We start from the raw sequence: 17,982 nt of genomic DNA on the forward strand, positions 1-17,982 counted from the left end.
GGATGCATACCTACAAACAGCAACATAAACACAGACGCGCCCACACAAATGTTGATACCCAGTGCAGTATCGATGCCCGTTTAATTGTAAATTGTTTGGACACGAATGAGGGGCAGACACAATTGGATTTCTTCCATTTCTCAATGTGTGATAAAGGTTCCCGAACCCGTAGGACAATTCGTGAGGATCATGTGAGAAACTCAGTTCGCCCATCCCTGAGTCACGTCTTGTATACTTGTCCTTTCTCACTTCTCATACTGGACACATTCAGCACAACCCCATTGCCTGAGTGTAACCTACCTGCTGTTGCATTCAACTGGTGAGTACAGGTCCCTGAATGGATAAAAACTTAGATCTCACGTTGCTTTGGCAGCAATTCGTCTACATAGTGTTTTCAGATGCAAGGGAATTTATATTCACTCAACAGTGCCAGTCATTGAGGTGGGGGCACTGAAGCGAAATAGTTAATCCTGTTTTGGTATCAGTGCTGGGAACTCCCATTAAAAGAGCTTCTCACTGACCATGAGAACTACTCACAGCCTATTTAGAGGGGAGAAAGAGAGCGAGTGGGTTCTGAGAGATTTTGAACACAACAATGCGACATACTACACAAGCTCCTCTCATCTGAATAAAATGAGGAGTGACTGACAGGTTTTAACAGAAAGGGATGGTGTGAAACGCAAGTGGAATCAGTGATACTGGGTGAACAGCTCATGGAAAATATTTCCTGCATGTCATTAATAATATTTCATTTATTCATAAAAAAATAACAATAAAACACAACTTCCATTTGAAATTCATGCCTTTATAACCGAATCAGTTTCTTTAATCACGTTTACACTTTTATTCAATAAAATAACTAAAGGATGTTTTCCGTCTGCAGCTCCTTCACACGAAAACCAACCCAGTGAACATCGCTTCCTAGCGCCTAATGCCATCTGGTGGAACACGACATGGTCAAATCCTACCTTGCAGCTCCCATAGTCATTGGGAATAAGAAAGGCTATTCCCCTCGAGTGACGAGATCCTACCTCTCGCTCACTATGTGGCTTACCACTATTCCACAAATGATTCTAGCATGTTTCCCTTTGCTACCCTATCTAGGAGTTTATTCCACACACTGATCACTCAGATTGTGCATGAAGAATTTCAGATATTCTGTACTTTGAAACTGTCGCTCGATCTGCTACTTACACAGTTCCATTTTAATAAATTTCAGGTTGTGTTTTTAATACATTAACAACCTAATACTCCCTCTGGTGTCATTTTTCAGTCGGATACTGGGTTAAGGTGTTGATTGAACCAGCTGAAGTATCCATCTCCGTCAGCATTCAGCTTTAGAAAAAGGAATCTTTGTGAGAGGTGAGCACCAGAGGACTAGTGATTTATTTTTCTCTCTCCTTGATTCTTTACTTGTTCCATTAACATCCCTTGTGCCTTGTACCTTCATCCCTTTTGTTCTTTAATCTCTTGTGTCTTCCGCCCTGTCACAATCCTTCATTTTAGTTCTTTCCCATTCCACCTTTCCCTGCCTCTGCTTAAAATCATTTATGGCTCATACATTTTCCAGCTCTGATGAAAGGTCAGTGGCCCAAAATGTAACTCAGTTTCTCTCTGCACAGACGCTGCCTGACCGGCTGAGTATTTCATGCATTTTCCAATTGGATACTAGAGGGAGAGTTACATGGTCAGTTTTCTTCTGCCCTTAACAATTTGTCACAAGGTTCTGTAGTGTGCTGGCACCTTTTTCACGCTGCAGTATTTGGTTCTTACTTTGGTGCAACGGAAAGAGCCGATTTAGTGAGTAACTGGTCAGCTATCATACTTACAATAACTAGTCTGTAAAGTAAAGGGATGGCAGGGTGTAATGTTCAGCCTGTGGCATGTGGGAAGTGATGGATGCACCATGGGTCCCAGACAAACACACCTGTAGGAAGTGTTACAGGCGGCACTAGCTTGAGCTCTTGCTTTCAGAACTTATGCGGCCGCTGGAAACACTGTGGCGCATCCGTGAGGCAAAGAACTTCATGGAGAGCACATTTAGGGAGATGGTCACAATGCAGGTTAGGAGTCTGCAGGTAGTTAGCGAATGGGTGACCGCCAGGCTGTCTAGGAGAACCAGGCAGGTAGTGCAGGAGTTCCCTGAGACGATCTCGCTTGTTGATCATTTTTCTGTTTTATACATTGGTGAGGGTGATGGTTCCTCAGGCAGCTGCAGTCAGAACCAAGTCCACGGCACCACGGGTGGCTCAGCTGCACAGGAAGGGAGGAAGAAGAGTGCAAGAGCAGCAGTGAAATGGGATTTGTTGGTTAGGAGAAGAGACAGGCGTTTCTGAAGCCGTATACGTGACACCAGATGGCATGTTGCCTCCCTCGTGACATGGTCAAGGATTGCACAGAGCGGCTACAGGACATTCTTCTGGTGGAGGGTGAACAGCCAGAGGTAGCGGTCCACGGTGGTGCCAACGACATAGGTAGGAAGGGAGATGAGATCCTGAAAGCAGTTTTTATGGAACTAGGAAGGGGATTAAAATGCAAGACATCAATAGAAGTAATCTCAAGATGGATTAATTAATTAATTAATGTTATTTTATCTCAGGATTAGTCCCCGTTTCATGTGCTAATGAATATAGGAATAGGAGGATTGAGCTATTGAACTGGTGTAGAAGAGAGGACGTCAAATTTATGAGTCATTGGGACCGGTTCTGGGGCAGGTGAGACATGTACAAGATGGATGAGTCACACCTTAACAGGATCGGAACTAATATCGTCGTGAGGAACTTTGCTACTGTTGCTGGGGAGTGTTTAACGGAAATGGGAACCTTCGAGGAACTCAGATTGGAGGGAAGCAAAACTGGTAATTGGTAATAGAAACGTCGTAAGCGAAATTAGAAGACAGCCGAAGCAAAGGCAAGCATCAAATAGAATCAGAAAGCAGTTTAATGCTAAAAAGGCATAATTAAAGGCACTCTGTATGAATGCAAGTAGCATTCGCAACAAGGTTGATGATTTGAAGGCATAAATTGAGGTAAATGGGTATGTTCTAATGGCCATTACAGAGACGTGACTGCGGCGTTACCATTGTTGCCTGAATATCCAAGGATATTCGACATTTGGGAAGAATAGGCAAGAAGGGAAAGTAGATGGGGCAGTACCATTCATAAGAGACAAGATCTGTACGTTAGTGAGAGTGGCTTTTAGATCGAAGGGTCAAGACGTTAGTAATTTTGGGTGGATTTCAGAAACAGCAAGAGGCATCAAACATTGGGGGGAGTTTTTTTTTATATAGACCATCAAACAGTAGCCGTAATGTTGGACACGATATAAATCAGGAAATTAGAGATGCATGTAATGTGAGTATTAAGACATAATGGGCGAACTTCAAATTACATATAGAATGGGCACACCTGATCAGCATGAATACAGTGGAGGATGAATTCCTGGAGTGTGTATGATATGGGTTTCTGGCGCACTACATTGAAGAACAAACTAGGGATCGGGCTATTTTAGATTTAGCATTTATGTCATGAGCAATGGGATTTAAAAACCTTGTTGTAAAAGAGCCTTTGTGAAATTGTAACCATAATATGATAGAATTTCACATTAAGTTTGAATGTGATATAGTTTATTCTGCAACTGGGGTCTTAAATCTGAACAAGGGAAACAATGAAGCTGTGAGGGGCAAGTTAGCTATGGTGGATTGGGAAACTGCACTAAACGGTTTGACAGTAGACAGGCAATAGCTCGTATTTAAAGAAGTACTACATGGTGTACAATAGATATAAATCCCTCTGAGTCACAAACACCCAATGGGAAATGCGATCCACCCATCGCTAACAAAAGAAGATAAATATTGTATTCAAGCAAAGGAAATGGCTTATATGAATGCTACAAAAGTGGTAAAACTGAGTATTGGCAGCAATTAGAACCCGGCAAAGGATGACCAACAAACTGATAAAGAAAGGCAAAAGAGAATATGAATGCAAGTCAGCGAGAAACATTAAGGCGGACTCTAAAAGCTTCTTTAGGTATGTGAAATGAAAAAGATTACAGGTGATGAGAGGAGAATTTCTATTGGAGAACAGGGAAATGGCGGAGATTCTGAACAGTCACTTTGTGTCTGTCCTCATGGAACACAGGACTGAAAATCTCCCAGAAATACTAGGTAACAAAGGGACGTGTGAAAATTGAGGAACTGAAATAAATTATCATTAGTAAAGAAGTAGAATTTCAAACAAACAGTTGAAGGAGGTGGCTATACAGACAGTGGAGGCATTGGTCGTTATTTTTCAAAAGACTATTGATGATTCTATAGATTCTGGAACGGTTCCTCCGGATTGAAAAGTAGCAAATGAAGCCAAACTAGTTAAGAAGAGAGAGGCAGACAGAGAATGGAGAAGCACAGACCTGCTAGTTTGGCGTTAGCAGCAGGGAAAATGTTAGAATGTATTATAAACGTTGTTGTAACTGGACACTTAGAAAAAATGGTAAAATTGGGCCTAGTCAACATGGAGTTCTGAAAGGGAAATCATGTTTGACAAGACAGTTGGAGTTTCTTAAGGATGGTACTTGTAGCATAGAAAAAAGAAAACTAGTGAATGTCGTGCATTTAGGTTTTCAAAAGGCTATTGATAAGACCCAAAGGCGTAAAAAATAAAAAAATTGTAGCGCATGAGATTGGGGGTAATATGCTAGTATGGATTGAGAAGTGGTTAACAGACAGAAAGCAGCCAATAAGAATGAACAGGTCATTCTCAGGATGGCAGGCTGCTACTAGTTAGGTACCGCAAGGATCAGTGCTATGGCCACAACTGTTCACAATCGATATAAATGATTTGAATGTGGGAACCAATTGTAATATTTCCAAATTTGCCGATGACACAAAACTAGGTGGGAATGTAAGTTGTGAGAAGATGCAAGAAGGCTTCAAGTGGACTTGGACAGGCTAAGCGAATGGGCAAGAACGTGGCAGATGGAGTGAAATGTGAATCAGTGTGAAGTTATCAACTTCTGTAAAAAAAAACTGAATGAAGGAGTATTCCTTAAATGTTAAGAGGTTTGGAAGTGTTGGCATCCAAAGGGACTTGAGTGTCCTTGTTCATGAGTCACTAAAAACTAGCATGCAGGTACAACACTCAGTAAGGAAGGGAAATGGCATGTTGGCCTTCATCGCAAGTGGTTTTGAGTACAGAAGTAAAGATGTCTTGCTGCAGTTCTATAGAGCCTTGGTGAGACCACACCTGGAGTATTGTGTACAGTTTTGGTCTACTTACCTAAGGAAGAATATACTTGCCATAGAGGGAGTGCAATTGAGGTTCACCAGACTAATCCCTGGAATAGTGGGATTGCCTTATGAGGAGAGATTGAGGAAACTGGGCCTGTATTCCATAGCGTTTCGAAGAATGAGAGGTCATCTCATTGAAACTTACAAAATCATGGAAACTTACAAAATTTTTACAGGGCATGACAGGGTGGTTGTAGGTAGGATGTTTCCTATGGCTGGTGAGTATAGACCAGGGGACATAATCTCAGAATAAGGAGTAGGCTATTTAAGACTGAGATGAGGAGGCAACGCAGAGGGTGGTGAATCTTTGTAATTTTGTGCCCCAGAGGGCTGTGAAAACTCAATAATTGAGCATAGTTAAGACAGAAATCGATAGATTTCTGGAGACTAATGACATCATGGATATGGAGGTAGCTTGGAAAAGTGGTGTTGAGGTAGATGATCATCCATAATCTAACTGAATGGTGGAGCAGGCTCGACGGGCTGAATGGCCTATTCCTGTTCCAATGCACCTATGTTATCACATTTGCTTTCTGAGCAAAAGTTCCTTGATTCGATCCCATGTGGAAACATCATGTTTAATCGTGCTATGGATGAATAACCAAGGGCGACCTTATTTTTTCTGTTGAACAGGGTGGCAGTGAGTTATGCCTCATTGTTTAAAACCTCCTTCTTTTCCTAAACATCAGTGACAGGGATTAAAATCCCGGATTTCAATCCCTCCAGGGTTTTCTCATTTTCATTCATCTGCAAGCCTTGACGAAATTAGCGCTCAGAAATCGAACAGAAATTAGCCAAATCAATGACATTTTTTCCTCTGGCGTTCTGTCTCTTTAGGCTTCTGCCACTCTTGGTGTTTCGTTCCATGTATGTCAATGTCATTCAATTCCCAGAGGGGGTGACTGCATTTTACTTGCAAAAATATTCATCATAATATTTGTGTAGCTTCATCTTAAAATTTTAGAGGAAAATAGCAGCGTCAGAAGATGCCAGATGAGATTGTGTCTTTTTAATTTTCTTGCCTGCAGGCTATTCAGCGACTAAGTGCCTCTATGCACAAAGCAGAGGGATCTGTTTGTTCGAGTAACTGGAAATAATTGTGGATCCGAATTGTCTCTCTGTGGATTTCCAGCATGTATAAATGAGAGGCTGTTTCAGTCTGTCATGGGGAATCTCTGAACTACTGTCACCATCAGAGATCATCGCTGCTCACAGAAAATGCATGGCCGAGTAACTGGTGCAGTTTATGCCATTTACTATCCTATTCTTGCTGCTATCGGAGTCCCGGGTGAGTCATTGTACTAAATAATTAATTGTATTAATTACTTTTTGAAGAATTTACTACTGTCACTGACAATTAGGAAAAGTGATATATTTATTTCCAGGTGTTTGTTATGAAGTCACTTGGTCAGGGTATACTAACTTTCCATTATTTTAATATATATCTGTTTTATACAAGCAGCAATCATTGAGTCTCAGATACATGCAACATAGTGAAGCAACTGCTTGTCAACAGCCTTGTGCACGCCTGATAATGCCCTTTGACTGATTTTAAAAAGTGTTTTGTTCACTTTAAAAAACTATAGTTCATCGGGATAATTCTGCAGGTAGAAAAATGGAGGATATACTTCCAACAATAACATCTAAAGGTAGATTTTAACTTTTCCTGTTAATCTAAATTGGGCAATAGCGAGCAGGCAGCCCATTTGAATCTCGCTTGAATTATATTTCCATTGATTTCTGCAGATTCACTATCAGCTGTTTCACACACGCTCAAAGTCAAGATTTGCCCATGGAAACGATTGAGGGCGCAAATGGTCTTGAGCAGTAAAGCAAACAGGTGGTGAGTTTTACACTCCGTCTCGTTCTCTATCCCTGTCCCATAACAGAGGGAAGAAAACCGGACCGAGTGTAAAACATTCGGCCCATTCGCCCCAGCCCAGAACCAAATTCCCCCTCATGTCCCCGGATCATCAATCCAGGCCGACTGAATGACTCGTCCAGTGACATAACAACGATGCTACTGTTCCCTTTAGGTTCATTCTCATTATACGCTTTTATTATTTCCCATTCTGCGCTAAAATTGACCTTTAATTTGGATTGTTCTCTGTTTTCTGGCGGAAACGATGATTGAGTTTATCATGATAGACATGAAGTTTAAACGAATTACTGACAAATTTTGTAAATTAATGTGGAGATCTGAGCAGAAGAATCACAGGTGTCGCATGTTATTTTTGTAAAGTGGCTATTAAATCTAGATACTAGTTCAATCTTCACATTTACTGAGTAAGTAAACCTAAGTTATTATGTTTATGTCATAGAATAATTATTAATTGAGTGAATCATTTCTCTATGAATTCAAGTGAACAGCTTACTTGCTGGAGAGAACCTTGCTCAGTTGCCGCTGCATGTTGCTAATGAATGGCTTTGCTGCGCTCTGTTCTGAGACAGTGGTTAATACGGGGAGCAGGATGGGAGAGAGGAAATGTTGTTAGTTTGTTCAACATATTACAAAACCCCGATGGTCAACCGAGGTGAGTCGGGTTCAACAGGAAAATCTCTGAGGCTGAGTAGAGGGAGATTAGAATTCCACATGGATCTGAGATGGGAATCATGTTTTGTTGTGGGGTCAGAAGCATCGTGGTTATCTTACTGGACTAATGATCCAGAAACATGAGTTCAAATCCCACAACAGCAGCTGGGGAATTATAATTTTATTAATTAATGAATCCAGAATAAAATGTTACTCTCAGTAATGGTGAACATGCAACTACTGGGTTGTCATAAAAATCTACTCGGTGCACTCACATCCTTTAAAGAAGGAAATCTGCCCTCCTCACCTGGTCTAGTCTATATGTGACTCCAGACGCTCAGCAACGTGGTTGACTCTTCACCGCCATCTGAAATGACCTAGCAAGCCAACCAGTTAAGAAGGTGGCTGAACGCCACCCTGTCAAGGACAATTAGGGATAAACAATATATGCTGACTTGCCCAGCTGAGCCCACACACCGTGAATGAATAATTAAAAAGGACTTGAAGTGGAAAACATCAGGAATGTGGGAGGATTAGGAGTATGTGTACATTCGGGAAGCTGGAAGATAACTTGAAACGGCCATTATATAAACGTTTGCCACTTGGACTTGCCCACTTGAACAAAACATGGTTTTGTAAAGATGTTTTTAAAGCATCCAGGTGAAAACATTAGCGGCCATGCATGTTTATATAAACAATGATCAACTTTGATGTTTGTGTCATGTCAATATGATATGTAGCTGTAAATGAGTAGTGATAACGTTTTAGTGATGGACGAAGTTTACAGATAAACCAATAAGCAGCAAGAAATTGGCATCCAAATTACATATTTGTAACTTATTCAGTGTGACGGAAAATCTTGAGCAAACTGTGACACGGGAAGTGTGATGAATGGGAAATTCACATGGAACATAGGGACACGACATTGGGGAGATATAAAATCAGGATACACACTGGCACATCTTTTTGATGCCGTGGACATCTCCAGACTGGCTAAATGAGACTGAAGCTTCAAAACGTGATGTCTCTTCATTGCAGTCACAAGCAACCAGTCAGCAAGCTCTAAACTTTCGTCCGCCAAACGTCAGAATGGGCCGCAAAGTTAAGACTAAATGTCAGGGATAAAATTGGTCTTTCGCTACAGTGCAGAGTTATAGAGATTCCACAGCAAATTATAAAGTTTAAGTTATGTCTGATTTGTTACTTTACCCATTGTGTGCTACCTCAAAGACCAATTTCAGCGTCAATATTTGGTCTGGACTCTCGAGAGGGATTGAATTTGGCTTTTGCGTGATGAGGGGCAACATGCAGGGCTAGCACCAAGAATATTAAGTTCCTTTAATCCAGATTTGAATGCTAAAGGCTGTCTATCGACTGAAGCAAGGCGTGCTCCAGGCCTCGAATTGTATGCGCGGCCCTTCATTGATTTGAACAGGACCATAAAGTCATTGTTACCTTTTTGAGGCCTGTTAATGTTGGGTGGTCTCAGTGAAAATTTACCCCATGTTTATTACATTAATCCAAAGTATATAGGCTTGGACGCCAGCGATATACCAACTTGTTGGTTTTATTATTAACAGTGCAACTTACAAATATGTCATACACCTGCATGTTTGATGAAATAATAGTCAAGGTTGATGAAGACAATGCAGTGTTTATTGTCTACATGGATTTTAAGAAAGCATTTGATAAGGTGTCATATAAAAGGCTGCTTAACAAAGTTTAAGCTCATGGGATAGGAAGCTCAGTGTACAGCAGGATAAAAATGGCTTAAAGACAGAAAACAGTGAGTCATATTAAATGGCTGTTTTTTTTCCGACTGGAGGATGGTTCCCCGAGGGTCAGTGCTGGGAACACTGCTTTTTTGCTGTACATAAATGACTCGGTTCTTGGAATACAGAGCTTCAAAGTTTTCCAAGATCCGGATTTGGAGGTTTTGAAAACAGTGAGGATGATCTGAACCGACTGAAACAAGAAATAGATAGGCGAGCAGAATGGGCAGACAAGTGGCAGATGGAATTTAATAACGACAAGTGTGAGGTGATGCCTTTTGGCAGAAGGAATCGGAAGAGGCAATCTATACTTAATGGCACAGTTCTAAAGCGTGAGCAGGGACAGAGGGACATGGGGGTGCATGTGCATCGATCTTTGAAGGTGACAGGATATATTGAGAGAATGATTGGCAAAGCATGTGGTATTTTTAGGCTTCATAAATATAGACATTAAGTACAAAAGCAGGGGTGTTATGCTGAAACTTCATAAAGCTCTGGTTAGGCCCCAACTGGAGTATTGCTACCTGTTCAGGTTACCACACTTTAGGAAGGATGTGAAGGTCCTTGGGAGGCTGCAAAGGAGATTTACCATAATAGTTCCAGGGATGGGGGATTTTATTTATAGGGTTAGATTGCAAAAGCTGGGGTTGTTACCCTTAGAGCAAAGGAGACAGAAGAGAGATTCAATAGAGATGCACGAGATTATGACAGGTTTAGATAAGTTATACAAGGGAAAACTGTTCCCATTAACTAATGGTAGAAGGACTCGGGACACAGATTGAAGGTTTTGGACAAAAGTACCAGGGAGAATATGAGGAAGAACTTCTTTACACAGCGGGTGGTAATGATCTGTAACTCGCTACCATAAGGGTAGTGGAAGCAGAGACAGTCAACTTCAAAATAAATCGGACGGGTGCTTGTAAGAAATAAACGTGCAGGGCTGTGGAGACCGAGCTGGGTATGGAACTGACTGGATGGCTCTGTGGAGAGCCAGCATGGACGCGATGGCTCGAATTGCCTCCTTCGCAGCCGTAGCTGATTTCATGACTCGATGACTATTAGCGCACACATCGGAGTATGAGAACAATGAATCAAACTAGGATGTTCTCAACACGGAGTACCAAGGAATTACTGATTTATCTATCTAGGTGGAAGATGTGAGGTGGCATACTGAGATATTTGTCATGTGTTCATTATGTGGTCATGTGCTACTACAGTGGCAAATGGCAATGTGGCATCACATGCACTCCATTCTCACTGGGATGTGATTTCTGTTTATGTGGAAGATCAGACAATGTTGCATGGTTATAAACATCACACCTCAACAAGAGGAAACAGGTTAGCGATATTTCTTACACAAACCATTTGATGCTTCTTAAATTGCATTAGTCGGACAGCTCCTGCCTACTCAACATTACCCTGTGGAATCCCAATGAGTCAACCTAAACCGCTGTATTAGCATCTATCACAGTATACATTTTCGTATCACAAATATATTAATGCTGACTACTCTATTGTTAAGCAATTTCCTGATTTATGATACAACATAAAAAGTTGGCAGCTTAATATCACAAGTAATGTCGAGACCTTCATTTGCTTGGGCCCTAAACCCTAGAATTTCCTTCCTAAACCTTACTACTTCTCTTTCCCTGTCTCCTCCTTTACTACGCTCCTTAAAAACCGATCTCTCTGACCAACTGTTTGGTGATCTGCCCCAATATCTCCTTATGTGGCTCAGTCTCAAATTATAGCACTCCTATGAGACCCTTGCGGTACTTAATTACGTTAAAGGGGCTGTGTTAATACTAGTTGTTGGAATTGTGGTTGTTGGGACACGGAAAATACTGGAAACCCACTAATAATTGTTTTGGTTTCCTTCCATAAATAATGAAATGTCAAAGATGTCACAGAATCCTGTCACACTGACGTGTCTGCTGCGAATTTGTTTAATAACTTCCCAATTTTATTTTTTTTCTTCTTCTCAGTTAACTTAGTGGCGATTGTGATCCTGTCCCGAAGAAGGTGCGGTCTCTCCGGATGTATCACTCTGTATCTGGTGTCCATGGCGGTGACGGATCTCCTGGTCGTTATCACTGCAGTGATATTCAATCGGATTACAGGCATTTATTTTCCAGTTAGTTTTATGTCCCTGACTCCGTCCTGTACTCTCAGTACCGTGATAATCTACGCAGCCACGGAGAGCTCTGTCTGGTTAACCGTCGCTTTCACCTTCGACCGATTTATAGCCATTTGCTGCCAGAAGCTGAAAACAACCTATTGCACCGAGAAAACGGCGTCAGTGGTTGTAGGAACGGTCGGTTTTTTGAGCTGTTTAAAAAGCGTTCCCTGGTATTTTATGTACGAACCACTCTACCTAATTAAAAATGTGCCGTGGTTTTGTAATGTAAAATCCAGCTTCTATAATTCACTCGCATGGACAGCCGACTTCACCTGCTGGAAGTGCATCCGTCTCCAGCTCCTATCAGACCGTGTTAGGGAATTGGAGCTGGAGCTGGATGAACTGAGGATCATTCGGGAAGCTGAGGGGTTGATAGATAGAAGCTACACGGAGGTCGTTACTCCACAAATCAAAGGCAGCTGGGTAACAGTTAGAGGTGGGAAGAGGTCAGTGCAGGGATCTCCTGTGGTCGTTCCCCTCAACAACAAGTATACAGTTTTAGATACTGTTGGGGGGGACGGCCTATCGGGGGCAGGCTGCAGTGACCGGGCCTCTGGCACGGGGTCCTGCACTGTGGCTCAGAAGGGAAGGAGGGAGAATGGGAGAGCACTAGTCATCGGGGACTCGATGGTGAGGAGTACGGACAGGCGGTTCTGTGGGCGCAGGCGAGACGCACGGATGGTTTGTTGCCTCCCTGGTGCCAGGGTCCGTGATGTTTGTGATCGCGTCTTCAGGATCCTTAAAGGGGAGGGGGAGCAGCCAGAGGTCGTGGTGCACATTGGCACCAACGACGTAGGAAGGAAGGGTGGCACAGATGTTAGAAGTGAGTTTAGGGAGTTAGGCTGGAAGCTGAAAGCTCGGACGGACAGAGTTGTTATCTCTGGTTTGTTGCCGGCGCCACGTGATAGTGAGGCTAGGAATAGGGAGAGAGCACAGCTGAACATGTGGCTGCAGGAATGGTGTAGGAGGGAGGGCTTCCAGTTCTTGGATAATTGGACTGCATTCTGGGGAAGATGGGACCTGTTCAAACAGGACGGGCTGCATCTGAACCAGAGGGGCACCAATATCCTGGGAGGGAGGTTTGCTAGTACTGTTCGGGAGGGTTTAAACTAGTTTGGGAGGGGGATGGGAACCGGACTTGTAATCCAGGGACCAGTGGGTCCACTCAGAAAGACAAAGAGTGTAGTGAGGTATTGGGGAAGGTAGCACTGTCGCAGAGGACAGATGGGCACGGAGAAGGGTTAAAGTGCGTATACTTCAACGCAAGAAGCATCAGGAATAAGGTGAGTGAATTGAAGGCGTGGATGGGCACTTGGGACTACGATGTTGTGGCCATCACTGAAACGTGGATAGGTGAGGGGGAGGAATGGTTTTTGGAGGTACCTGGTTATAGATGTTTTCATAAGATTAGGAATGGTGGTAAAAGAGGTGGGGGGGTGGCATTGTTAGTTAGAAATAGTGTAACAACTGCTGAAAGAATTTTCGAGGAGGATCTGCCGACTGAGGCACTGTGGGTTGAGGTCAGGAACAGGAAAGGAGCAGTCACCTTGATGGGAGTTTTCTATAGGCCCCCCAATAGCAGCAGGGAGGTGGAAGAGCAGATTGGGAAACAGATTTTGGAAAGGAGCAGAAGTCACAGGGTAGTAATTATGGGGGATTTCAACTTCCCAAATATTGATTGGCAACTCTTTAGATCGAATAGTTTGGATGGGGTAGTGTTTGTGCAGTATGTCCAGGAAGCTTTTCTGACTCAGTATGTAGACTGCCCGACCAGAGGGGAGGCAATATTGGATTTGGTACTAGGTAATGAACCAGGGCAAGTGATAGAGCTGTTGGTGGGCGAGCACTTTGGAGATAGTGATCACAATTCTGTAGCATTCACTGTGGTAATGGAGAGGGATAGGTATGTGCAACAGGGCAAGGTTTACAATTGGGGGAAGGGTAGATATGATGCTGTCAGGCAGGAACTGAGGAGCATAAGTTGGGAGCATATGCTGGCAGGGAAGGGCACGGTCGAAATGTGGAACTTTTTCAAGGAGCAGATAGTAGGGGCCATTGATAAGCATGTCCCTGTCAGACAGGGAAGGGATGGTCATGTGAGGGAACCGTGGTTGACAAGAGAGGTTGAGAGTCTTGTTAGGAAGAAGAAGGATGCGTATATAAAGTTGAGGAAAAAGGGCACAGGCATAGCTCTGGAGGGATACAAGATGGCCAGGAAGGATCTGAAGAAAGGGATTAGGAGAGCTAAGAGAGGGCATGAAAAATGCTTGGCGGGTAGGATAAAAGAAAACCCCAAGGCCTTTTATGCGTATGTCAGAAATATGAGGATGACTAGGGGGACCATAGGTCCGGTCAAGGACAATAGCGGGAGACTGTGTGTTGAGCCGGAAGAGATAAGTGAGGTTTTGAATGAGTACTTCTCTTCGGTATTTACGAATGAGAAGGGGTGTATTACTGAAGAGGACGGTGTGAAACAGACTGGTAAGCTCGAGGAAGTGCTCGTTAGGAGGGAAGATGTGTTGGGGTTTTTGAATAACTTGAAGATAGACAAGTCTCCCGGGCCTGACGGGGTATATCCAAGGATGTTATGGGAAGCAAGGGATGAAATTGCAGAGCCGCTGGCAATGATCTTTTCATCTTCTCTGCTGACGGGGGTGGTACCAGGTGATTGGAGGGTGGCAAATGTTGTGCCCCTGTTCAAGAAAGGGAATAGGAACAACCCTGGGAATTACAGGCCAGTTAGTCTTACTTCGGTGGTAGGCAAGTTGATGGAAAAGGTGCTGAGGGATAGGATTTCTGAGCATCTGGAAAGACACTGCTTGATTCGGGACAGTCAGCACGGTTTTGTGAGGGGTAGGTCTTGCCTCACAAGCCTGATTGAATTCTTTGAGCAGGTGACCAAGCAAGTGGATGAGGGTAAACCAGTGGATGTGGTGTACATGGATTTTAGTAAGGCATTTGATAAGGTCCCCCATGGTAGACTTATGGAGAAAGTCAGGAGGCATGGGATAGTGGGGAATGTGGCCAGTTGGATTAAGAATTGGCTAACTGATAGAAGGCAGAGAGTGGTCTTAGATGGTAAATACTCAGCCTGGAGCCCAGTTACCAGTGGCGTGCCGCAGGGATCAGTTCTGGGTCCTCTCCTGTTTGTGATTTTTATTAACGACTTGGATGAGGAAGTCGAAGGGTGGGTCAGTAAATTTGCAGATGATACAAAGGTTGGTGGAGTTGTGGATACCGAGGAGGGCTATTGTCGTCTGCAAAGGGACTTGGATAGGTTGCAGTGCTGGGCTGAAAAGTGGCAGATGGAGTTTAACCCTGAAAAGTGTGAGGTCGTCCATTTTGGAAGGACAAACATGAATGCAAAATACTGGGTTAACGGTAGGGTTCTTGGGCATGTGGAGGAGCAGAGAGACCTTGGGGTCTATGTGCATAGATCATTGAAAGTTGCAACTCAAGTGGATAGGGCTGTGAAGAAGGCATATGGGGTGTTAGCGTTCATTAGCAGAGGGATTGAATTTAAGAGCCGTGAGGTGATGATGCAGCTGTACAGGACCTTGGTAAGGCCTCATTTGGAGTACTGTGTGCAGTTCTGGTCGCCTCATTTTAGGAAGGATGTGGAAGCCTTGGAGAGGGTGCAGAGGAGATTTACCAGGATGTTGCCTGGAATGGAGAATAAGTCTTACGAGGAAAGGCTGAACATTCTAGGCCTCTTCTCATTAGAAAGGAGAAGGATGAGGGGTGACATGATAGAGGTTTATAAGATGATCAGGGGAATAGATAGGGTAGACAGTCAGAAACTTTTTCCCCGGGTGGAGCAAAGCATTACAAGGGGTCATAAATTTAAGGTGAAGGGTGGGAGATATAAGGGGGATGTCAGGGGAAGGTTCTTTACCCAGAGAGTGGTCGAGGCATGGAATGCCTTGCCCGGGGAAGTTGTTGAGTCAGAAACTTTAGGGACTTTCAAAAGGCTTTTGGATAGGTATATGGATAAAGGAGAATGATGGGGTATAGATTAAATTGTCCTTGACAGAGGACAAAGGATCGGCACAACATTGTGGGCCGAAGGGCCTGTTCTGTGCTGTATGTTCTATGTTCTATGTTCTATGTTCTATGATTGGTTTGCACGTGTTTTAAATCCAGGTCTCCCATTCCTCCTGATTCTGTTGCTCAATGCTCTGACCGTCAGACACATCCTAGCGGCCAGTAGAGGTCGCAGGAGACTCCGGGCTCTCAGCAATGGAGTTGCTCAGAGTGACCCAGAGTTGGAGAATAGGAGAAAGTCCATTGTTTTACTCTTCGCCATCTCGGGGAGCTTCGTCCTGTTGTGGATGACGTATGTTGTAAATTTCCTGTATGTAAAAATCACAAAAGAATCTTATTTCGGAGGTTCCAATTTCAATGACTCAAAGTTCATTCTCCAAGAGAGTGGAAACATGCTTCAGCTCTTGAGCTGTTGCACCAACACGTGTATTTATGCAGTGACCCAGAGAAAATTCAGAGAGGAGTTGATGAATGCGGCAAAATATCTTGGGAATCGAATTGTTAAATTCGTAAACTAGGAAAGCATTACATTTTGGTTTCAATTACTACACGCATTATAACTTCTTGTCTTTCTTTTCTTCATCCTGACATGCCGGGATGAAATTGGCTTTTGGCAGCCGTTTAAAATGAACAAAACTTGCTGCCAGTTTTGCATCCGGCTGCACGTACCTGACAGGAGATGAAAATCAAATGAAATGTCAAGCCAGTTAGTTATCGTTAGGCTTGTGCTAGCAGTTCTTCAAGTCTACCCCAGCCCCCTTGACAGGTTTCCTGTTAAGAACAAAAGAATGCCGGACCGTATCAAACAACATGTCCCTTCCGCTGCTCGCAATGGCCAAGGTGCAGGCAGTACGGAAACAGCCGGTGCTTGCGAAACTCAAAGCACAGCGTCCAACATTAGACGTGATTCTGCGATGTGATAACATTTGCAATTACAGTGTGTGCAGAATTACGATGAAAACCTATTTAATATTGTCAGTCGGGTTCGCAGTGTGGCACAGTTGCGCGTACTGGAAGCTACATAGATTAATACACAGGGCCCTGTTCTTTTCAGATAGGAAGAACATATACACACATTGTGCCTGTTACAGCTAACCAAAGTAAGTGACACTCATTTGTGACGGTTCATCCTTCAGGGCAATGCCTTGACCAATCAGAGTCAAGTGCTTGGTTTAAATTTCAAACAAAGCTTGGCAGTTAGCTGTCAGTCACCATAAATGGGTGCATTCTCCATGCCACTGCCTCTACCAATCCTGGTCCACTTGCCAAACAATCCGCACTCCCTTCTTAAACGGTATAAATGTGTCATTTCCCTTACATTGGTATTCTGTCGATGTGTCCTGATGAATGCAAGACGAAAAGCTTCGACAAAAAGTCTCTATTTTCAGCAATACTCAAGTTCTGCACTACAAAACGACTCTTGACAAAATAATTGGGAGCATGGATAGGCCATTCAGGTACTCGCCCTGCTCCGCCATTTAATAAAATCATGACTGAACATCTATATCAAAGCCACTATGTCGCCAGGCCTCAGACCCTTGGTTCCCATAGTGCCCAAAATCTATCACTTTCACTCTTTACTGCACTCAATGACTGAATATTTCAGCCCTCTGAAATACCGAATTCCCAAGATTCACAACTCTCGGTGTGCAGACATTTCTCCTCATCTCAGTTCTAAATGTCCTGAAACGATGATCGTTAGTTCTACACTCTGTAGTCGGGAAACATCCTTTCAGTGTCTACCCTGTCAAGCCTGTTAAGAATTGTTTTCCGTTTCATTGAGATAACCTCTCATTTTTTGAAACTGCTGCGCATATAGCCCTCTTTTATTCAATATTTGTCCGCTCTCTCTCTTTGGCACAAGGCAGCTATTTCCCCGCTTCCTCTGTGTTAAACCTCGGGATACCAAAGGGTAGTGTAAAACGATTTGCTCGATATTCAGGTCAGTAAAGCTCGCAAAGGAGCTCGAAAAATGAAATATATTCTTTGGTGCTTTATGTTTACCTGGATGATTGAACTATTTGAAATGAGCGTGCTAACCCTTTTGTAAAAACAATTAACACACCAATGTTAGAGTTAGAGTTATGTGCGGAAGTAACCAGCGGAATAGATAAGGGGGGCCCAGTGGATGTGGTGTATTTGGAGTTTCCTAAGACTTTCAATAAGGTCC

At 43.3% G+C, this 17,982-nt stretch overlaps 2 protein-coding genes across 2 annotated transcripts in view; one reads left to right on the forward strand and one right to left on the reverse strand.

Moving 5' to 3' along the window:
• Positions 1-17,982, reverse strand: part of LOC137348917 (uncharacterized) — a 216,509-nt gene that overhangs the window by 95,933 nt on the left and 102,594 nt on the right. The gene's annotated exons all lie outside the window — the stretch shown is intronic.
• On the forward strand, positions 6,503-16,330 carry LOC137348414 (probable G-protein coupled receptor 139). The gene is made up of 3 exons (XM_068013725.1): positions 6,503-6,572; positions 11,575-12,031; positions 15,880-16,330. The coding sequence occupies exons 1-3, from the start codon at positions 6,503-6,505 to the stop codon at positions 16,328-16,330; spliced, it is 978 nt and encodes a 325-aa protein (XP_067869826.1).

This window comes from Heterodontus francisci, chromosome 34 (genome assembly GCF_036365525.1).
Source record: "Heterodontus francisci isolate sHetFra1 chromosome 34, sHetFra1.hap1, whole genome shotgun sequence".
Lineage (NCBI taxonomy): Eukaryota > Metazoa > Chordata > Chondrichthyes > Heterodontiformes > Heterodontidae > Heterodontus > Heterodontus francisci.

Coding starts and splice junctions, on each gene's coding strand:
- LOC137348414 (XM_068013725.1), top strand. CDS start 6,503: ATGCATGGCCGAGTAACTGGTGCAGTTTATGCCATTTACTATCCTATT. Junction 6,573..11,574: donor TGCTGCTATCGGAGTCCCGG/GTGAGTCATTGT, acceptor TCTTCTTCTCAG/TTAACTTAGTGGCGATTGTG. Junction 12,032..15,879: donor AATTCACTCGCATGGACAGC/CGACTTCACCTG, acceptor ATGTTCTATGTT/CTATGATTGGTTTGCACGTG.